The sequence below is a fragment of the Neofelis nebulosa genome, chromosome 11, assembly GCF_028018385.1.
Source record: "Neofelis nebulosa isolate mNeoNeb1 chromosome 11, mNeoNeb1.pri, whole genome shotgun sequence".
Lineage (NCBI taxonomy): Eukaryota > Metazoa > Chordata > Mammalia > Carnivora > Felidae > Neofelis > Neofelis nebulosa.
The window spans coordinates 50,236,804-50,261,002 of record NC_080792.1 but is presented as its reverse complement, the minus strand read 5'-3'; the positions used below and the strand labels follow the sequence as shown (position 1 = coordinate 50,261,002).

At 35.1% G+C, this 24,199-nt stretch overlaps 1 protein-coding gene across 7 annotated transcripts in view; it reads right to left on the bottom strand.

The window, feature by feature from the left end:
* The window catches only part of ESCO1 (establishment of sister chromatid cohesion N-acetyltransferase 1), a 76,014-nt gene that overhangs the window by 2,946 nt on the left and 48,869 nt on the right, over positions 1 to 24,199 (bottom strand). For 5 of the 7 annotated variants that reach the window (XM_058692534.1, XM_058692536.1, XM_058692537.1 and 2 more), the window contains 4 exons: positions 22,136 to 22,267; positions 8,805 to 8,894; positions 5,590 to 5,733; positions 3,621 to 3,808 (listed from right to left, as the gene is read on the bottom strand). In XM_058692534.1, coding sequence (XP_058548517.1) covers positions 3,621 to 3,808; positions 5,590 to 5,733; positions 8,805 to 8,894; positions 22,136 to 22,267 — 554 coding nt within the window. Of the gene's footprint in view, positions 1 to 3,620; positions 3,809 to 5,589; positions 5,734 to 8,804; positions 8,895 to 9,436; positions 9,561 to 22,135; positions 22,268 to 24,199 lie in introns of those variants that run through there. The other 2 variants (XR_009251031.1, XR_009251032.1) reach the window with 2 other exon arrangements.

Below are 24,199 nucleotides of genomic sequence, written 5' to 3'. Positions count from 1 at the left end.
AAAACCTGGAAACTTAAATAAAGAGAAAGATAACCCGTGTTTATGAATCAGATCTATGGCTGCTTTTGCAGAAATTAACAAACTGGTGTCCTAAAACTCATATGGAAATGGAAAAGTCATTGAATAGTCAAAGAATCTTAAAAAAGAACAAAACTGAAGAAGTCACACTTCCATATTTTGCAACATACTACAAAGCTACAGAATTGAAAACAGTGTGCTACTGGCATAAGAACAGATCAATGGAATAGAACTGAAGACTCCAGATATAAAACCCTGACAATCAATGATTTCAGACATGGGTGCAGAGACCATTTGATGGAAAAGACCAATCTGTTTAACAAATGGTGCTGGGACAACTGGATATCCATATATAAAAAAAAAAAAATGAGGGGCGCCTGGGTGGCGCAGTCGGTTAAGCGTCCGACTTCAGCCAGGTCACGATCTTGCGGTCCGTGAGTTCGAGCCCCGCGTCAGGCTCTGGGCTGATGGCTCGGAGCCTGGAGCCTGTTTCCGATTCTGTGTCTCCCTCTCTCTCTGCCCCTCCCCCGTTCATGCTCTGTCTCTCTCTGTCCCAAAAATAAAAATAAAAAATGTTGAAAAAAAAAATTAAAAAAAAAAAAATGAGTTTGGGGGCTCCTGGGTGCCTCAGGTAAGCATCCAACTTCAGCTCAGGTCATGATCTCACAGTTCCATGAGATCGAGCCCCATGTCGAGCTCTGTGCAGACAGCTCAGAACCTGAGGCCTGCTCCAGATTCTATGTCTCCCTCTTTCTGTGCCTCTCCCCTGCTCATGCTCTCAAAAATAAACGTTAAAAAAAATTAAAAAAAAAAAAATGAGGTTGGATCTCATCTCACATCATACACAAAAATTAACTTAAAATGAATCAAAGACCTAAATGTAAGAACTAAACTAATGAACTCTTAGAAGAAAATATAGGTATAGATCTTTGTGGCCTTGCATTAGGAAATGGCTTCTTAGGACACCAAAAACACAAATGACAATAGAAAAAGATATATAATTTGGAGTTCAAAATTAAAGACTTTTGTGCTTCAAAGCACATAAAAAAGATGAAAAGACAGCTATGAAATGGTGGAAAATACCTGCATGTCCATCAACTGGGATGAAGAGATAAAGAAGATGTGGTATATATACACAATGGAACATTACTTAGCTATTAAATGAATGAAATCTTGCCATTTGCAACAATGTGGATGGAGCTAGAGTGTACTGTGCTGAATGAAATAAGTCAGTCAGAGAAAGACAAATACCGTATGATTTCACTCATGTGGAATTTAAGAAACAAAACAGAAAAATATGGGGGGGGGATGGGAGGAGGGAGAGAAAGAAAAACAAACCATAAGAGACTCTTAAACATGGCGAACAAACTGAGGGTTGATGGAGGGAGGAGGGTGGGGGATGGGCTAGTGGGTGATGGGTATTAAGAAGAGCACTTGTTATGATGAGCACTGGATATTATATGTAAATGATGAATCACTGAATTCTGCTCCTGAAACCAATACTACACTATATGTTAACTAACTAAAATTTAAATAAAAATTTGAAAAAAAAAAATTTGGAGATCATATATCTGATAAGGGACTTGTCTCCAGAATATATAAAGAACTATTATAATTTAATAAGAAAAACAATGGACACAGGATCTGAATAGGCATTTCTCTAAAAAATATATATAAATGGCCAATAAGCACATGAAAAGATGGTGAACATCATTAGTCATTAGGGAAATGTAAATCAAAACCAAAACAAAATACCATTCCACACTCATTAGGATAGCTAAAATTATGACAGGTGTTGGGTGAGGATATCGAGCCTGTTATGTGGCTGGAGGGACTGTAAAATAGTGTAGCTGCTTTGATAAATAAACAGGTTGGCAGCTCCTCAAAATGTTACACAAACAGTTATCATATGGCCCAACAATTCTACTCCTAGATATATACCAAGAGAAATAAAAACGTGCAAACCAATTACCAAGAAATAAAAACACACAAAAATTTGTACATGAATGTTCATAGATTATTCATACCAGCCAGAAAGTATAACCAACCCAATGTCCATCAACTGATAACTGGATAAATGAAATGTGGTGGTATATGCATACAATGGGGTATTATTTGGCAATAAAAAAAGGGATGAAGCACACAGATACATGCTACAACATGGATGAACCTTGAAAACATGCTAAGTAAAATAAACCAGTCACAAAAGGTCATATATTATAGGAATCCATTTATATGAAATGTTCAGAATAGGCAAATTCATTCAGATAGAAAAGTACATTAGTGATTGTAAGAAGGTGGGGGAGAGGGAAATGGGGAGTGATTTCTAACAGGTGTGGGTTGTGGGGGGACAGTGATGGAAATGTTCTGGAATTGGAAAGTGATGATGGCTGCACAGCCTTCTGAATATACTAAAACCCACTGACTGTATAGATGAATTTTATGCTACGTAATCCCAGCTCAATACGGCTGTTTTTAACAAAAAAAAAATTTTTTTTATTAGCCAGGATACAGACTATTAGAATTTTCACACTGTAATCTTAAAGGAGGGGCAGGGCGCCCGGGTGGCTCAGTTGGTTAAGCATCTGACTTCGGCTTTGCGCTGATGGTGAAGAGCCTGCGTGGGATTCTCTCTCTCTATCTCTCTCTCTCTCTCTCTCTCTCTGCCCCTCCCCCACTTGTGCTCGCTCTTGCTCTAAGTGAATAAACTTAAAAAAAAATTAAAGATAAATAAAACTGCTTTTCATTTAAAAAAACAAAGGAAGGGCAATGCCCTCATATTTAGGACTAGTATTTCAGCAGCTGCATTTTCCAGGTTTAGTTTTTAAAGAGCTAGAAATATACCTGCCTGCACTCATCATGAAAAGTGTGGGTAGACCTGAGCCCTCCTGGATCATTATTCACAATAAAATAAGGGGGAAGAGACCAGAAACACATTAAGGCTCTAAGATTTCTAGAGCCTTATGACCTCACAATGATGAATTACTTTGAAAGCTATACCTACAGTAATTGCAGACAGGGATTTTAGGAATAAACAAAAACAAGAGACTGACATGAAAACCTCATCTGCATGATTAATTTGAACCTCCATTAATCTGTTAGCAAAGGTACTTTAAAAGAACAACAACAAAAAAACATGCAATTTATCTGAGTCTTTTCCTCTATACCTTTAATTTAAAATCAAGCAACAAAAGCAAAAAGAAAAACTAATAAGAGACTTAAATAATTTACAAATAATATTCTTAAATTAAGACAAATTTTCCTAAAAGCTAAATTCCCAAAAAACTTCCCACACTGATCTGATTTTCTTTAAAATTCTCTGATATTGAACACAGTTTGAAATAAGTGGGTTATTTTGCCCTAATATAGTTACAAGTAAGCAAAAATGGTTTAACAGTATTTAACTGATAGTGCTTTCTCCCCCCTCAGATTAACTTCACATAAAAAACACAGATCCAATATGCTGACAATATTACGCAAATTTTAAATTAAGAAGATAAAGATTATACATTTAAGATTAATTAAATGCCAATCTTTATACTAAAAATCTGCTGAAATCTTAGAACAACAGAAAATGACTTGAAGAATTACATTCAAGTTACCTTAGGCATTCAATCATGCGAGAGGCAATTTTCTTCCGACGCATCATGCTGAATACCCATATCCGACTGATCCCACAGATTGCAGGCTCTGGCAATGTTGAGCAGCACCAGGCTTTTTGCCTTTCAAATCTGACTTTTTCTTCTTCTGACCTGATAACTGGAAGTTTCTCTTCTATAACTCTGTAGCCCTAATATATCAAAATTAGAGGAAAAAATTTTAAAGTAAGAAAATTATCAGTTGTCTAGTACTAACCTTAGTGAGGAGGTCACTACTTGTGTCTGGCTTCTTAAACTATGGGAGTCACGTATATTTTCACTCCCACTTTAGCAGGAAATAGACCTGAATCTCCATTCCATTCTAATTCACTTACTAGTTATGTCACCATGAGAGAGGTAACTAATTAAGATTTGAGATCCTCATCTATAAACTAGAGGTATTTATCACCTCTTTCAGAAAACTGTTGAGAAATTAAATAAGGTAATACATACAAAATACCTTGCCATCATGGCTGGCCCATAATGGCAACTGAATGTTATTTTTTTCCTCTATTACCCACATTCCAAGGACCAGCAAAGCACATGTGAAGAACTCAGCAGTCATAACAACTGTCTGTGTGATTGCTGCCACAGTTTTAGGGTTCACAGCTATGCAAGAACTAGGAATAGGAATGGCAGAAGAATCAAGAGTTTTAAAAGCTGCTTTCCCCACACTCCTGTCACTTTAAAAAAAAACCACCAAAGTGATTTAAAAAGCATGATGTCTCCTCTACCAGTCTAGTTGGACAACAACCAGCCTTCTGATGGGACATGGTACAAAACTTAAAACAATCAGACAATACAGTGAAGAATTAACAACAAACAGCCATTACATAACTATCTTCTAAACACTGCAAAAATCATTTGTGGAACTAGGCAGAACAGAAATGAAACAAATACAAGGGTTTGCACTACGTAAAATTAACTCAATTTCAATATGGCAAACTCTGCAAGCCATTTCATATCAAATTTATATCCCCAAATCACCTTATCAGCTATTCATTTAAATCAATTTTGTTAAAATAGACAAGATTCATAAAGCTATACAATTTAAGGCTGAAATTTTTTAACATAGAGAAATTAGTCCATGAAGACTTGTTTTGACTTTGTTTCGTTAGAAAACTTTATGATAAAATATACATTTGCAGGCAACTATTTATATACTAAAAGATACCAACTGAACAAAAGTCAAATCCAATGTGCACTGAATTCATGAACAAGAGCTCAGCTGAAAAAAGCCAATTTAAATAAGGTATGCCTTCTTTGAGCATAAACAGAATCTACTGTTCTCCTAAGTTGGTCTATTAGTACATAACTTACCCAATGTGAGCATATACCTTTTATTGTGATTCTTTTATTTAGTTTTTGTACAATTTGGCTCCTAAATACAAACCAAATTCTTACCTAGCACTCAACCAAAGAAGTGGTGATCTATTCTGGGGATGGGCAACTTTTTATAAAGAAAGGCTTTGTAGCCCACCTGACTTCTGCTGCAACTATTCAACTCAGTCTTTGTAGTGGAAAACCAGCCACAGACAATATGTAAGCAAAAGGATATCACTATTTTACAGTAAGATTTTATTTACAAAAACAGGCTGGGTTTTGTCCTCAGGCAACAGTTTGCCAACCTTTGCTTCATTCCAGTACTAAAGCGACTGAGGCATACATTACATTAGTCTCCAACATGGAAACTTCCTACAGAAAATTTTACAGTGCTTTCCATTTATAAAATTTTTATTTTATATACTAACTTGAGAAACTAATTCTCACGCAAGATACAATTCCACTTAATAAAAAATTACAGGAAATCTGACATTCACATGCTTCCTTACATCAAATGTTGATAAATTTACCAGGATTATGTTATTGAAGTTTACACAGTAAACCCTTTAGCCACCAAACTACATATGAACACTCTTTAAAAGTCACTCACCCACTGGATATGTTCCGCAATTAGGCAACCAACTACTTTTTTGTCATTAGAGATAAACAGAAGTGTTTTAGTTCTGGAATAGCACATTAGTGGAGCCTGTTGGAAACCTAAATCATTATCAACCATCTCTCTAATCTCGTCAACCTGCCAAATAAAGAACAGTATTTTTTGTAACAAAAAAAGCAATGTATAGATGTAAAAATATACTATTACAGTTCAGTAAGTTGAGTATATTATTCGAAGCAGGACATTGTTTAAAGAGTTCTTTGGGGGGCACCTGGGTGGCTCAGTTGGCTCTAGGGATCAAGCCCCATGTTAGGCTCTGCACTGAGCAAGAGAACCTACTTAAGATATTCTCTCTCTCTCAGTTCCTACTCTCTCTAAAAATAAAAAAAATTTTAAATTAAAAAAATTGGAATGATTATGCTGACCTACTGACCTGTTTTTCAAGGCCTGCGGAACAATGTGCAAAATGTGGTAAGAAATGGACAGTAATGCCAAGACCAGCAGTCTAAAGAACAAAAACAGTGAGAGTTTCTACAACGGACAATAAGAACATTAAAGCGTCCCATTAGAAGCATCACGGGTTTGAGAACTGGAGAGAGCTTCACTGGAATCTTAGCCAGGCAAGCCACTTTTCTTTCCAAGCCTTAATTAGTACTCTCATCAGTAAAATGGAAGTGAGAGGAAAGAAACACATGTTTATTCCTTATCAACCATTGGCCAGATATTATCTTACTTAAATCCAACATCTCTTCAAAGTCTATGGTTCCTCACTTTACATGTGCAAGGAAGAAAATTCAAAGGTAACTTTCTCATGTCAGATACTGGACATCTAGAAAACCAAGGAGCAGAGATTTGAATCCTTAAATACTAATATGACATCAAACCATGCTTCTTGTAGTTTACCTCCTAGAACTGTGGTCAAGGTCAAATACAAGCTCTAGCTCTTGTAGGCACTAAAAGGTTTTTGTAAGTACTCAAACATTACTTCTTTCCCCAGTTTAAAAAAAAAAAAAAAATGCAAGAGGCACCTGCGTGGCTCATTTGGTTAAGCACCTGACTCTTAATTTCTTAGATCATGATGTCACAGTTTATGGGATTGAGCCCCACGTTGGCTCTGCACTGACAGCATGGAGCCTGCTTCGGATTCTCTCTCTCTGCCCTTTCCCTGCTCAGGCTCTCTCAAAAATAAATAAACACTCAGCAAATGCAAATAATCAGTCCAACAAATACTCATTTGTGTTACTAAGTTTAAAATGAAAATAACCCCTAAGAGCATTAAGTCTTCATACCTCTGACATGTAGAATACCATGTAATAAATCCTTTATTCAGGGATGAAAACTCAAGTCCTTTTAATCCTAGAACAGGAGCCCATAATACAACTCATATTTCAGTTCCTAAAGGCAAATGACTCACAATTCCTTAGATTTTCATTTTTAACCCATTATGGGATATTAACTAGTAACATACTGCATTGTTACTAAGATTCTGTCCTGAGAAACTAAAACGAGGATGTTCATATTTACTTAATATTCTTAGTTAAGAAAAGTCCAAATGCCACATGTGGTGGTGTAGCAACTGTTCATTTCCAAACGGTAATGGCTGGAATTCCAAAAACTACATAATTTACATTTAGTCAATCACTAATCCAATATTAACTAACAAATATTTGTTTTTATGACAAGGATCAATGTTTCAAATATAAGACAGGGGGCATAGTTATGTGTCATTCTAAATGCTATTGTCTATATTATTAGGCAGTGGTGTAGTATGGGGGCTTATTTGGTTATCTGAGATTGTCCTGTCATAGATAATACAGGGTTATCTGAAGTCAAAAACAGTAAGATAAAGTAGAATGTTAGCTATATTTTCAAATGATAGGGTTAAAATGTTTCTTTCAACCTCCCTTTCAAGTGAAGTTATCCTAAATTAAAAAAAAAAATTGTTTTTAATAGGTATTTATTTTTGAGAGAGAGAGAGAGACAGAGTGTGAGCAGGGCAGGGACAGAGAGAGGGAGACAGAGACTCCAAAGCAGGCTCCAGGCTCTGTGTGGTCAGCGAAGAGCCTGATGTGGGGTTCAAACTCACAAACCGCGAGACCATGACCTGAGCCGAAGTCAGACGCTTAACCAACTGAGCTATTGGTTAAGTTATCCTAAATTTAAAGAGGTCCAATTGTTAATCTAAAAATAAGCATAAATAAATCATTTTTCTTGCATTTTCTAGACATTCTGGACATAGCTCAGTGAAATTAAGATTTACATATAGACAACTGGACCCATTGCTGTACATTACAAGGTACTTCTGAAAACGCATGTGGAAATTGGAAAAAAAAAAAAAAAAAAAAAAAAAAAGATACTTGATGTAATAGAATGATTCCAGACTTCATTATCTCTCTGGTTTATTTCTCCAAACCTTCAAAGTATGGAACTCTAAGTTGGAGTAAAACCTGGTTCACACTAGATAAGAGGATCTTTTTAAGTTTTCTACATTATAACTATAAATCAGAATATATCTTTTTTCTCTTAACATTATATGACTACCTCATGCTTAATCTCAGAATTACTACTATTATATCCTCTTCTGCAATAAGCTTTTATTTAAAAATTTACTCTCAGGGTGCCTGGGTGGTTTGGTCAGTAAAGCATCTGACTCTTGATTTTGGCTCATATCATGATCTCACAGTTCATGAGGTCGAGACCCACATTGGGCTCCACGCTGACAGCACAGAGCCTGCTTGGGATTCTCTCCCTCCCTTTCTCTCTCTCTGCCCCTCCCCTGCTCGCTCCCTCTCCCTCAAAATAAATAAACTTCAAAAAATAAAAATAATAAAAATAAAAACTTACTCTCAACATGAAACTTTAAAATTGTTCATTTTAATTTTCAAAGTTATTCACATTTTAATTATAATTCTGATTCTTGAAGTCACTTATGTGGCATCATAAACTAGCATGCCTATTATATCATCACTCAATTTACTGATAATAGGGGACAGTAATCAATTCACTAAAAATTTATTTCACATATCCCAAACCCATTACAAGTTTAAAGCATAATTTTTCAGTTGGGTTGTATTCTTTATTCTTTAAATGCTTATTGCTTGTTTTCAGAATTGGTGTTTAAATATGCTATGCCAATAATGCATTACCCTGTTAAAAGTGGCTACAAAATTACATTATCCATTCTACACGAAATTTCACTGAAAATTTACCTTTTTCAGAGCATACTTTGGGTCTTCAGGAAGAACCATTATTATCCTGCCATCAGGATATTCAGCCAGAATTCTTTCTTTTTTCCAACCCTAGATATAAAAAACATGAATGAATTTTGTTACCATATTTCATTTACCATATTCATGTACAAGAAGAAAAATATATTGCTGTGTCTAAAAGTTGCAAACATGGAAAAATATTCTCATTAATGTTTACATGATACAATCATCTATTTTGTTAAGCATACAATAGGTAAAATGCAAGCTAACTTCTCTATACTACTCACTCAAAAATCTAATACCACAAGAATATTTTTAATTTACCATTTCCCATTTTAAATTAATTTTGAAAATCACACACCAAAAGCAAGCCCCTTAAAATAAGTGATTCCCAGAGCCTGAAAGATAACTCTCCCAGTTTCTTGATAAAAGAACTCTTAAATTCCTTTGGAACATGGTTACCTCCACAAACAAACACTCATGGTTTTATGTCTGGCATGCCAAAGACCTCCAGGAGGTTTTAAATGAACTGATTTGCATGCAGTAGCCCAGTATGTAGTAAGGAATAGTTTTTATTCTTATTGATCACAACTATCAAAGTCACAAGAAGGAGACTATAAAAATATAACTACCTTCTAAGAATCTAATAGGGAAGGAGAAGCTACGTTGTGTGTATCTGAAGTTAAACATACTCAAAAAAAGAGAGGTAATAAACTCTTCTTCAGATCCACACTCGTGGTGATTAATGAGCAGAACCTGCATGAAAAAAAAAACAAAACAAAAACCACTTAAATCTAGTAAGATGGGACTGAACCAGAGGTTAAAACTAGGAGCTTTGAAGTTAATAATAAGTACAGAAGGAATGAGCTTAACTGGTTGTTCCATTTGCCTTACCCAATCAACTTTACATTTAAAAAACAAAAATAAAAACAAAAACAAACAAAAAAAACTTTCAAGAAGCAGTATGTACTTCTATTAGAGAAAACCATGATCTTCTGAAATCTTTTAAGACTATGAAAGCTCAATAAAACCAAGAAAAAGACAACTACATTTTTTTTAATACTATGGCAAGTTTGAAAGGAAGCTGATTTTCTGTTAAAAAATTTAGAATGGCTTTTTAGGAGAGGGGCAGGATCTTAGGGACAAAAAGTCTAGTAATAAGCTTGGTAAATGTAATAATTTGAAGTATTTAAAATGAGAATTTGTTTAAAAAACAGAGCACCCAAAGATAAAGTAAAATTCAGTTGATTGTAATTATGATTGGTTAAAAGGTTCTCAAGATTTGAAAAGGAGCAGAAACAATAGACACAGAAGTCATTTTTTTTTTCAAAATAGAAATTAAATCTGAATTTAGGTAAACAATTTTTAAGGAGTATAAAAGACATTACCTCTTTTAAAACAAATTTATATTACTATGTTAAGTTAGGAAAAGATTTTTAAAATATATCCACTTTCCATAAAATGAAAACAGACTTTTCATCTTAAAAGTTAAACTATAAATTCAATGAAGAACTAGAAAATTTAAGTAACCCCCACTTCTAAAAAAGTCATATCCTGAGCTGAATTATCTAAAGAAAATCTGATCAATTTACCTATTACCTTTAAAACAAAAATATCGGTCTAATGTCATTATATTGCACCATAAACACTAGACAAATTATTTTGTTTTACTGACTGTTTAGTGTAAAACTTTCTCCTGAAACAATTTGAGACTTGCACATTCATGCAGAAATTCTATCACAATTGGATTTGACAAAATTTTGTTTTATATATGACTGTTTCTTCACATACATATAAGCAGCAAGCATTTGCAAAGGGCAGAGTTACTATTTCTTAGGTTTCTAATACTCATGAAGACAGTGTATTTTAGTGAAAACTGTTCAAAGGTTTTGGAGTAAAAGTTCAGGGTTTAAAGCCCTGTTCTTAGTAGTTACTAGCTATATAACTTGTACAAATCACAAATTCTCTGTTTCCAGATCTAGGCTATGTACAAAATGGCTGTCATCACCTCCATCACTTAGTTGCTTATTAAGAGAGTTGTATTTAAGATAATTCCTCACACAGAGTAGCCACTCAGTAACTTCTATTCTACCTTAATAATGATATCAAACTAAGATCAGTGCCCTACTCTAAGAAAACACAAGTTGATTAATAAAGTCCCCAAAGTTAAATAAACAATAAATTCAAACCACAGACAGATGAAAGAACCAAGTAGGCTAATGTCTGTCAAATAACATACTTAAGACATTTATATGCCTCAACTGTAGTTATCTCTTTCCTGGAGTTAATAACCACATGATCCTCCTGACTTTAAAAAGTTTAGAGGAGATTGTCTGTTGCCTGAAACTGAGGCAGAGGTGAAGGTTGTGGGGGAAGGGTGCATACAATTTACAGGAATAACCAAACAGCCACAGCTTTCCACGGAAGATGCAAATTCCAACCCAGTGCATTTACACTTCTCACCTTTAGCTCTAAAATGTTACATATATCCCTCTGGTAGCAAGTAATATTTTCCAAACCCCAAATTTTCTTAATTCACCTATCTGGCTGTGAAAAGCAAAAAGCTTTATATTCCTAATAGCAATCAATGATTATTTTTTGTTCCTTGCCACTGTACTTACTCTAAACTTTAGAATCTAAAGAATGAAAAGGATTTCTCCTCTCTTTCCATTTAAAAAGGGTATTAACTGAAAACAATATACATTAAGTGGTGGAAACACTGATCTATACAATTACCAAAATTCACCAAGATCTGTGCATTTAACTGTATGTAAATTATACCCCAATTTTTAAACCTCACACTAATCACATTCATAAAAAGGCTGAAGGAGAATACCCATGAAAAAAATACTTTGAGAAATAAAAACAACAACCAGCTTTTGAAAAGATTACCAATATTGCAAGAAAAAAAGACAGGGAGAACCTTCAGATTAAAGGAGACTTAAGGGACATGCCAACGAATGCCAATATATGGATCTTAATTCAAACAAATAAACAGTATAGAGAATTATATTTGGAGAGCTTTGAACTCTAAGGGAATCTCTGATAGTAAGGAATTAACTGATTTTTCTTTAAAGGTGTAGTTATCTTTGGGCGCCTGGGTGGCTCAGTCCATTAAGCATCCGACTTTGATTCTGATCATGATTTCACGGCTCATGGATTCAAGCCCTGCATCAGGCTCTGCTGTCAGCACAGAGCCTGCTTCAGATCCTCTGTCTCCCTTTCTCTCTGCCCCTCCCCCTGCTCGCTCTCTATCTCTCTCTCAAAAATAAATAAAACATTAAAAAATTTTTTTAATTAAAAAAAGGTGTAGGTATATTCTTTAAATTACTTCTATGGTGAGGTGCCTAGGTAGCTTGGTTGTTTAAGTACCCAGCTCGTGACTTCAGCTCAGGTCATGATCTCACGGTTCATGGGTTCCAGCCCTGAGATGGGCCCTGTGCTGGTAGTGCGGAGCCTGCTTGGGATTCTCTCTCTGCTCCTCTCCCATTCATGTGTGCTCTCTCTCTCAAGATACACAAACTTAAAAAAAAAAGAACTTTTATGGTAAAAACAGTCATCTTTTCATCTTTCAGAAATACAGATTTAAAAATATCTATCAAAATGATAATGTGACACCTGGGGTTCGTTTCAAAATAACTTAGAAGGCTGGATGAAAGAAGACTGTCTGTGAATTGTTAATTATTAACACTGGATGATAAGTACATGGGCATTCATTAGTGTATGAGTGTGTTGTATTAAACTTTTTATTTTAGAAAATTCAAACCGCCCATCGCCAAAACACTATCAATGGCCTAAGGCTTGTTCAAGCATCATTTATTTAGAAGTGAAAAATAGGGGTGCCTGGGTAGCTCACTCAAACATCCAACTCCTGATTTCAGCTCAGGTTATGATCTCACGGTTCATGGGATCAAGCTCTGTCAGGCTCTGTGCAGACAGCGCAGAGCCTGCTTGGGATTCTCTCTCTGTACCTCCCCTGCTCACATGTGCATATGCTTTCTCTCAAAATAAATAAACATTAAAAAAAAAAAACAGAAGTGAAAAATAATGCAAAACAAATCTAGTGAGCATATCAGTTAGACCTAAGGTAAGGAAAAGGAGTGAATGCAACAGGGGCACAAAGGGGCTTGAGATGCCAGTAATGTTTCTTGTCATATGGGTGTTGACTTTGTCAAAACACCATATTAAGCTGTGTATTCATTATTTGTGTACTTTTTTTTACATGTTGTATTTCACTTGATCTTAGCCAACAGGCCGAGAAGCGATTACATGTGTTTCAATAAAAATTTTAAAAATAAGTACAAAAGCAATTTGAAAAAACATTTCAACAGCCAAGTTTAAGAATTATTATGTATTGAAATAATTAATTTTTAAACCCATCTCTTTTCAAAATCATAAGTCTTCAGAAATGAAAGTAAATTAAAATTAAAATTAGCTCTGTCAAAATTCAGTTACATTTGATAGTTACCCAAGGCATAAAGTATAAAAAAAAAAAAATGCTGGAAAACTGCAGAAATTCCAATGCAGTGTATAAAAAAATTCTGAGATCAGACAGGAAAGCTAAATACCGTCAAGAGGTCAGTTCTTCCTGATTTGATCTACATATTCAATGTAATCTCAATCAAAAACCTCATCAAGTTATTTTATGGATACTGACAAAATGATTCTAAAATTTATATGAAAAAAAAAAATGAAAAAAAAATAAAATAAAATAAAATAAAATTTATATGAAAAAGCAAAAAGGGTAGAACAGCCAACACGATACTGAAGGAGAGGAATAGTCAGAAGACTGATGCTACCTGACATCCAGACCCCTTCCAGTGGCAGTCTGGGAAAGGAGCGGCAGGCACCATGTCCAGCCATGAAGGTGGCATGAAGTCAGTCCCTGAAGCAGGTCAAGGAGATGGATGAGATAAGGCATTCAAACAGAAAGAGGAGTAGAAGAAACTCAAGGAGCTAAAGCAAAGGCCGTGGGGAGGGGTCTCCTGGCCACAGGTGGAATTAAGAAATCTGGCAAAAAGTAAGCTGTACCTTGTGTCTGTGGCAATGGTGATACTTATTTCTATCCCTGTTTAAACATCTGGATTCCTTTTCATACCAGCTGTTGCTATCTACAGTTAGAATGAAATGTTTCTTAGATTCTATTGTACATTTGAAAATAAACTTTCGAAAAAAAAAAAATCAATCATTAAAAAGAAGACTTACTACAGGGGCGCCTGGGTGGCTCAGTCGGTTAAGCGTCCGACTTCAGCTTGGGTCATGATCTCACAGTTCGCAGGTTCAAGCCCCACACTGGGCTCTGCGCTGTCAGCTCAGAGCATGGAGCCTGCTTTGGATTCTGTATCTCCCTCTCTCTCTGCCCCTCCCCTATTCACACTCTCTCCTTCTCTCTCAAAAATAAAACATTAGGGGCGCCTGGGTGGCTCAGTCGGTTAAGCGTCCGACTTCGGCTCAGGTCACGATCTCGCGGTCCGTGGGTTCAAGCCCCGCGTCGGGCTCTGGGCTGATGGCTCGGAGCCTGGAGCCTGGTTCAGATTCTGTGTCTCCCTCTCTCTCTGCCCCTCCCCCGTTCATGCTCTGTCTCTCTCTGTCTCAAAAATAAATAAAACGTTAAAAAAATTAAAAATAAATAAATAAATAAATAAATAAATAAATAAATAAAAAAAACATTAAAAAAAAGAAGACTTACTATAAAGCTACAGTAATCAAGACAGTCTGATACTGGTGAAAAAAGAAACAAATACATCAGTGAAACAGAACAGAGAGTCCTAAAATAAACCTACATAAATATAGTCAACTGATGTTTGATAAAATAGCAAAAACAGGGACAAGACAGTCTTTTCAACAAATGTTGCTGGAATGATTGGACAGCCACATGCAAAAAAAAAAAAGGATCTAGATACCATACTTCAAACCCTTCACAAAAATTAACTCAAAATGGATCACAGACCTAAATGTAAAAAGCAAAACTGTAAAACTCCTAGAAAATAACAAAGAAGAAATCCAGATAACCTTCCATACGGCAATGTCTTTTTAGATACAACATCAAAGGCACAATCCATGGGAGAAAGAATTGATAAGCTGCACTTGATTAAAATTAAAATTAAAACCTTCTGCTCTGCAAAAGACACCATGAAGAGCATAAGAAGACAAGCCACTGACTGGGAGAAAATAATATAAATGAGTAGCTGATAAGGGCTGCTATCCAAAAAGATACAAAGAATTCTTGGGGCGCCTGGGTGGCGCAGTCGGTTAAACGTCCGGCTTCAGCCAGGTCACGATCTCGCGGTCCGTGAGTTCGAGCCCCGCGTCAGGCTCTGGGCTGATGGCTCGGAGCCTGGAGCCTGTTTCCGATTCTGTGTCTCCCTCTCTCTCTGCCCCTCCCCCATTCATGCTCTGTCTCTCTCTGTCCCAAAAATAAATAAAAAACGTTGAAAAAAAAAATTTTTTTAAAAAAAAAAAAACAAAAAGATACAAAGAATTCTTAAAACAACAAGAAAAAAAAACACCCAACTAAAAGTGGGCCAAAGACCTGAACAAACACCTTACCAAAGAAGATATAGAGATGGCAAATAAGCATATGAAAAATGCTCCACATCATAAGTCATTTAGGAAATGCAAATGAAAACAAGATACCACTACACACCTATTAGAATGGCCAAAACCCAGAAAAATGACAATACCACACTCTGGCAAGGACGTGGAGCAATAAGGAATCTCATTCATTGCTGGTGGGAATAGTAGAGCCAATGTGGAAAACAGTTTGGCAGTCTCACAAAACTAAACTTACTCTTACCATACAATCGAGCAATCACACGCAGTATTTATGAAAAGGAGTTGAAAACTTACTTCCACACAAAAGCCTGCACCTGTACATGGATGTTTATAGCAACTTTATTCATAACTGCCACAACTTGGAAGCAATCAAGATATCCTTCAGTAGATGAATGGATAAATTAACTATGGTACATGCAGACAATGGAATACTATTCAGCACTTTTTAAAAAGAAATGAGTTATATCAAGCCATGAAAAGATATGGAGTAACTTTAAGCGCACATTACTAAGTGAAAGAACTCAGTATGAAAAAAAACAAATACTGTATGATTCCAACTGTACAGTATTCTGGAAAAGGTAAAACTATGAAGACAGTAAAAAAAGATCAGCAATTGCCAAGGGTTAGTAGGAAGGCAAGGATAAAAAAGGAAGAGAACAGAGGATTTTCAGGGCAGTGAAAATATTCTCTATGATACTATAATGGTAGATACAGGTCATTAGACATTTTTCAGAACTCAAGGAATGTACACCACCAAGAGTGAACTCTAATAAAAACTATGGACTATGAATAATGCTGTGTCAGTGTAGGTTCATCAATTTTAACAAACATACTGGTGTGAGGATACTGAACACATGGGGTAGGGGTTAATATATGGGAAGTCTCTGTACTTTCTGCTCAATTTCACTATAAACCTAAAATGGAGCTTAAAAAAAAAATAGTCTATTAAAAAAAAAAAAAAAGACCATAAACAGAATTAGGAAATGATATTCCAAAATCAAGAAGAAAAAAGTCAATAGAAACAGGTTCAGTGATGACCCACATATGTGAATTAGAAAAACTTTAAAATTTTAGGACACCTGGGTGGTTCAGTCAGTTAAGCGTCCAACTCTTGGTTTCAGCTTGGGTCATGATCTAGCGGTTTGTGCATTTAGACCCTGCGTGGGGCTCTGCACTGCTTGGGATTCTCTCCATCCCCTTTTCTCGTTCCCTCCCCTGCTCGTGCTCTCTCTCTAAAAATAAATAAACCTAAAAGAAAAATTAAAAAATAGAAGAACTTTAAAATTTCCGTAATAAATATGTTAAAGATTTTAAAGGACAAGATGGACAAACTATGTGAAAAAGATTTCAATAGAGAAAATGAAACTCCCAAAGATGTACATATATCCTGTGAGAGAAGGATTAGAATTATCTTCATATGCATAAAGTAGAATTTATCTCATGGAGAATTTTAAATACAAACTGAAGAAAATTCACTGGTATATGATGATCCATAATAATGTCTTACAAATGGTAAGAAAGAGAGTTAAATTATTTTCACTATTTTTCTAAATGAGGAATGAACCACTTTAGCACCTAAATTTAATTAGGTATATAATTCTATATGCAATCCTAGTTAACAAATCTTTAATTGCTACAATGAATTCAAATTTGGACTGCTTTTTACATTTTGAGGTACATTACTGCTAGTTTTATTTTGCCTAACTTGTATCAAATATAACACAATATATTTCATGTCCCCAGTTGAAGATTTAAGTTTTAAAAGATGGCTGTAGGCACCATAGAGAAAGACTGTAGGGAAACAAAACTGGAAGCTGGGAAACCAGTTAGGAAAGCATTACACAAGTGGTCAAATGATGACAGCTTGGTTTTGAGAGGAAGCAATGGACATGACAGAGTGGGAGGATTTGGAATCTATTTTGAAGGTGAAATTTACTAATGGGTTGAGTATAAGAAGTGCAAAAAGAAAACTGAAGGATTATTCGGAAGTTTTCAGTTTAAGGAAATGAGTTACAGGGTGGCACCACTTCCGGAAATAGGGAAAAGTAGAGAAGAACAGATTAAAGAAATGTTTGCCACTAGATACATTATAAATTCTCCCTCCTGAGAATTTATAAGTTCTTTTTAAAAACTGAAAAACTGGGGGTGCCTGGGTGGCTCAGTTGAGCGTCTGGCTCTTCATTTCGGCTCAGGTCATGATCCCGGGGTCGTGGGATCAAGTCCTACATCGGACTATGTGGCCTTCCATTCCAAAGCAAAATTATTTTCTAAGATTTGGAAGTCCCGCTCCCATCCTATATTTATATACCACAATACTCTAAGTATTTAAGATGCAACAAAGTAGGAGGCACCTGGGTGGCTCAGTCAGTTTAGCATCCAACTTTGGCTCAGGTCATGATCTCATGGTTCGTGAGTTTGAGCCCTGCATCAGGCTCTGTTCTGACAGCTCAGAGCCTAGAGCCTGTTTCCGATTCTGTGTCTCCCTCTCTCTCTCTGCCGCTCCCCTGCTCACACTCTGTCTCTCTCTCTCTGTCTCTCAAAAATAAATAAACATTTAAAAAATGTTTTTTTAAAAAGATGCAACAAAGTAGAAAAATTAAGAATCAGGATCAGAGAAGAGAGAAACAAACTTGATATATAGCCTTATCTTTAAGCAGAGACACTCAACGAAACTCAGACCATTCTCTGACCTCTTAGTCCCTCCTACAAATATACCTGCTCCCTATTCCAGTGATGCCACAGTACAGTTCTAAGGGCCAGTGTTACTTTGCTTCAGATTCCTTTTCCATTCCCAAGATTTAAAAATCTCTATTCCTGCTCTATTTACTTCTCTTTAACACCCAGTGTCCTCTTTCCTAATCACCTTCAAAAGGAATACAGAAAAAGTATATAGAAATAAATATGTATTCAAATTTCACATAAAAAAATTAAAGACTCAGCAAGAGTTACTGGGTAGTTTTTAAAAATATTTTTTTAAGTTTATTTATTTGAGAAAGAGTGCACGTGAGCAGGGGAGAGGCAGAAAGAGAAGGAGAGAGAGCATCCCAAGCAGGTTCCGAACTGTCAGCACAGAGCCCGATACAGGACTTACCTTATGAAGCGACTGAGCCACCCAGGTGCAACGATTCTATACATTCTATACATTATGCAAGTTTCACAAATGTAGCTATTATCTGTCACCATACACTATTACAATACCATTCATTATTATTCCCTTTGCTGTACCTTTTATCCCCTCCCATGAAGAGGAACATTTTTACTTTGATGGTTTAGTATTACAATGCTGGAGAGTGTGGCTCTGTAGCCAATCAGAAATCTGTCAAATCGTCCTTCAGTTGTTCTGATCATCGATTTTCCCCTTTTCTACGAATGCCCTAATAATCCAACACCACACACACCACATACACATACTACTCTCTCCTTATATGTCACTAAAATATTATTTCTCTCCCTACACTCTATCAAAATATTATTTGATCATTATTTAAACTTAACTGTATCATTCACAATTCTCAAAATTCTTCAACATCTGAAAGAACAGAAAGAAAAAAGGCCAAAGGGCATCAAAATCAAAGTATCACAATCTGATTTGATGCATTTTCCTAATCTTACTACCTACAAAAATCTGATTCAGTAAAAACAAACAAAAATTATTCATTATTCCCCACACAGATGTTAAGCTTTCTCATTGGCTATACTATGCCATCAATCACAGATGACCTCCTTTTGTCCATTTAAAAAAAAATTTCAAGTCTTAATTTTTCCTCACCGATGAAAACAAACCCCTCTTCTGATCACTGCTTTACCAAATTATCACTTCCGAACTGCAAAGCTAATTTATAACTGAATTTAAATAATTAGTATTGACTTACTGCTTTAGTAGTTACATAAATCTCTTGCTAACTTTTCATTTCTTTCAGGTTTTGCTCCTAACCTTGAAGGCAAGGGCATATCATATACCTCCGAGAGTAGAACCCTCCACAGAGCATTTATTCAGTCAGGTGTTAATTAATTCAAAGGAGATAAGGAAGGATAGAGGACAAAAGGATTAAGTTAGAAATTTCTCTGCAAAGAACCCAAATACATTACTTAAAGTTCAAAATATAACTGAGTTTTGGATAGGCTCCAGGCCTGGCAACATTGCTCACTGCTCTGGGAAGAATTTTTCCTGCTTTCTTTTCACACCTTTAGTAAAGAGTACCTCAGTTCAACAAGGGAAATTGAAGTGTTTCTAAGTGTAAACCAGAGTCCAGGCTCCCCCTGAAGCATTAACAAGTTCCTTCCTAAACAGCTTATAATAAGTTAGATAAAAAGAATTTCCTCACATGGTATCCATGAGGCAGATGGGGTACGGAATAGAGAGCATCATCATTCTTTCCCCTACCCCCAAACCAAAAAGGATAAAGAAAATATTTTTGCCAACCAAAAAAAAAAAAAAAAAAAAAAAAGGCTCTGTGGGCATCAATTTCTATGATAACTAAATAATTTAAATATCATTTTGATCTTTTGTAAAGGTCTTTAGCCATTCTTAACTGTCACAGATTATTACCATATCTAAGAGAAAATTTTTATCCAAAGGAAAAGCTATTTATTTCCTTAAAAACATTTGATTAAAATTTAAAAAGTAAAACTCTCATTGGGTCTAACTTATTCTATTTTCAAATGGTCTTAAGTAGAACAAAACTTTATTTCCAGTCCCCAAATATTGTCATTTAAAGTTAATTAAAGCCAGAACACCAAATGACTTCTTTCTATGTGCTTCTCTCCAGGAAACATAAACAGATAAAATCAGTATTTAAAAAAAAACAGATGTTTTCTCAAACACTTAAAAAGTGATTAAACTTCAATTATAACTCAATTTTTAAAAAGGAAAAAAAAGTGCTTGATGCAAAAACACAACACTAGCCAACACTAGCTGCCCTGTAAGTGTACAATAATGCAAAGCACCATACTAGGTGTCCAATAAATGTTTAATGTCCCAATCCAAAATCGAGAGCTGTGATCACAGCAGAACATCTTCAACATAACATGTATGTTTTTATCCTCTCGCCATACACTACATAAGAATGCTACAATGTTTTGGAGGAGTTTCTATAGTCTTAGATTATGTATAACCTGCATTTGAAAACAGCAAAAGAAAAATATTGATCTTGATGTTAGCAAAGGTTGGCCAACTGCTAAACTCAATTCCTTCTCTTGAGCTTATTTCAAAAATAATAAAATAACCCATAGCTCTGTCCCATCAAAGTGGTGGGGTGGGAGGAGGGGTAGGGCTGGGGTACGAATCAATCTTCCCTAAGTTGCTACATGGCTTGATAGCTTTTCAAGAGCCAGAATTTGTTTAGAAGGTAATGACTACACCTTGTTCCATAAACCAGCTTCCCTCAGTACTGTGCAAGAGCAGAGTGCGTATTTCCTGATTAACTACTTTTTCTCTCAGAAATTAAGAAGTTCCCTTAAGATGAGGAATTAAGTCTTTTAAACCTAATCTTCTTACAATTTTACAAAAGCGATTACAAGAATCAGATGATGTAAAATGAGAACTTCTATGAGACTTATGTATATTAAATGAAATGTTTTTGCCCCATAGTATTCTATACTTTAGCTATCTGATAGAATTATTTTTCTCAAGTTGTAAGAGCATTAATATAGTAAAATTGGAAAGTACAAATTTCAAACAATAAATCAGTATCTAGCTATAGATACTCCACGTCCACACAGTTCATACTGCATTTAGTTAAGTGACAGAAGGGGGTATGTGTGGCAATGGCAGATAAAATAAGGAATATAAAGAATCACCACAGTAAAGACCCCAAAAAGAAAAAAAAAAGAAAAGATAAGAAAACTCTACGTATCTTGCCTAGAATTAATTGGATAAATGAAACAACATGAACCCTTCAACCAAAGATAAAGGTAAGAATTTAACTGAAGCCAATAAAGATCTTTTAAAAAATCCAACATCTGTTGCTTATGTAAAAATCCATATGAAATGAATTGGTGATCTCAGTTCAGATATCCTGGAGGTCTTATTAATGTGAGTGTACAGTACTGAAGGTAACATGTATAGGAAAAAAATAGATTCCATTTCAGATATAGGTAAACGGCAATTACATTAAATTACTAATTTCACAAGATATCTGAAATGGTTCAAAATGATTAAAACTTTGCAATTTCCAGAAACTATTAAATAATACCCATCGTGTCTCAAATACACATACACTAAAATACATATACTAAAATGTACTTGCTTTGTGGGATTTTTTTTTAAGTATACAACAAATTCTGAGATCTTAACCTTTAAGAATTTTTTTTTAATTTTATAAAGAAAAACTCTCATGATAGCAAAAAGAAGGTAAATAAAAATTCCAAAACCATCTATTTGGTATAATATATATCACTATCAGTCCTCAAATAAAAACTTGTGCCAAGCTATTATGAATATTAAAAAGGCTTATCAACAGTTAATAATAATCACTAAAGAAAAATTTTTAAATACTCAAATTGAATAGCATTATTTGTTAGAAGAGATGAGGTATAATAACTACTTTAAATATGTACCTTAAATTAAAAAAAATCCCACAACACAAGCCAGCCAGAATAAAGTTAGCTGGTTTTATGTTCAGCTTTGTTTTAAAATAAGCCAGTATACATACTACCAGGGTTTTGTATATATTATTATTTCCTAAAAAATTTGTCAATGACTTAAATTTGGCAATTCATGTCTTTAAGATGCTGACCTAATTATCTGCATTTTAGAACTCATGAATTTCACTTACCACATATTTTACAGCACTTATAAATTGGTTGTGGAAGAGCAGATGCTGTGTTTCATCTTCTGGATTTGAAGCTGTGTAGAGCATGCCACAAACATTACAGGAAACTGCTCCAAATCTTTTTTGTCCTGCATCCTATTTATAAAAAACAAACAAAAGGTTTTTCCCTCCCAAAGGAGTAATTCAGCTTCTAAAGCTATAACGGGAACATCAAGTGAGAAGTATTTAATCTACAATGAATAATGTTCAGTGTTGATTAACAAGTAAGATGTTAAACTGTGAAATCTAATGTGTAATTTTATTAAGTCCTTAATTTTAGTAATCTGACCACTCACTCCACAGCATTTAATAGCAACTAAGAAGAACTCAGAAATATCTTTTAACACTACAATCTTAGTCCTAAAGCCCTCAACAGGAAATACTCTATAAATGAGAATGAAGATGTATTTTTATATCTGCAATAATTACACTGTTAAAGCTTAGTCTGTGTTTCACAGACTCCTTTTTTAATGTCTTAAAAGTATGTTCTCTTTAATGGTTTTATTCTAGTTTTTAAATATTAAAAAAAATATTTTGATGTTACCAAAAACTCATGAGAAAAGGTAATATTAATTTTTCTATTAAAACAGTTAATTATTAAAAATTATTAACAGTAATTTATAAATTTTTTTCATATTAACTAAGTACAAGTACAATCATCCATTCTCCAGTAATTCACTTGTGCTATAGAACCGTAACTGTTTACAAAATGTTTTCTTTCTTGTCCTTATTCAACAAGAAATTTTCAGCAATATGATCTAAATTTAAGAATAATAAACTAATAATCCGTTTACTCTTTCTATTCTAAAACTGTACAATTTGAATTACTAAAAAAAAAAAAAAAAAAAAGATCTAAGATAACAGCATCTCTAGTGTCTTAGAACTAGGATCAAGTAGGGGTATCTTGGTGGCTCAGTTGCATGACTGTACGACTCTCGATTTCAGCGCAGGTTGTGATCCCAGCGTCATGGGATCAAGCCCTGTGTGGGGGCCCCGTAGTAAGTGTGGAGCCTGCTTAGGATTCTCTCTCTTCTGCCTCTGCCCCTCTCTCCTGCTCACTCTCTCTCTACAAAAATAAGTAAATAAATCTTTAAAAAAAATTTTTTTATAACTGTGTCAAAAAATATATATATAACAATATTTGCCATCTTAATTTATTTTTTTAATCTGAGAGAGAGGGGAATACACAAATGGGGGACAGGAGCAGAGAGGGACAGAGAGAATCTCAAGCAGGCTCCACGCTCAGCACAGAGCCCAATGCGGGGCTCAATCCCATGTTGTCCCACCTGAAATCAAGGGTCAGACACTCAACCAGCTGAGCCACCCAGGCATCCCTACTATCTTAATGACTTTTAAGTGTACGGCTCAGTAGTTTTATTATATTCACATTGTTCTGTAACCAATCTTCAAAAGTCTTTTCATCTTGCAAAACTGAAACTCTAAACCAATTAAACAATTGGTCCCCAATCTACCTTCCTTCCCAGCTCCTAGAAACCACCATTCTACTGTCTCTGTAAGTACTCTAGACACTCACAGCAGTGAAATCTTACAGTATTTGTCTTTCTGTGGCTAACTTATTTCACTTAGCTTAATGTCCTCAAGGTTCAACCATGTTGTAGCATGTCAGAATTTCTTTTTTTAAGGCTGAATCATATTCCATTGTACGTATACACATTTTGTTCATCCATTCATCCTTGATGGACACTTAGGTTGCTTTCACCCTTTGGCTATGATGAATGATGTATACCAGTGTACAAATATCTCTGCAACCAAGCAGTTTTCATAGTATTGAGCAAACTTTTCTTCCTTGGTTTCCTAATTGGTAAATGGGAGATAATAGTAGTACCTACCTCATACTTTAAAAACTGAGGCCTAAGTTAGTATGAGTGGAGTACATGGAACAATGATTTAGCTGCTATCCTGACCATTAACATCATCATCCTCATCAACTCTAGACCAGAACTGAATAGAAATGCAATCCACAAATTTTAAATTTTCCAGTAGCCATGTTAAAGAATGCAAAAACAG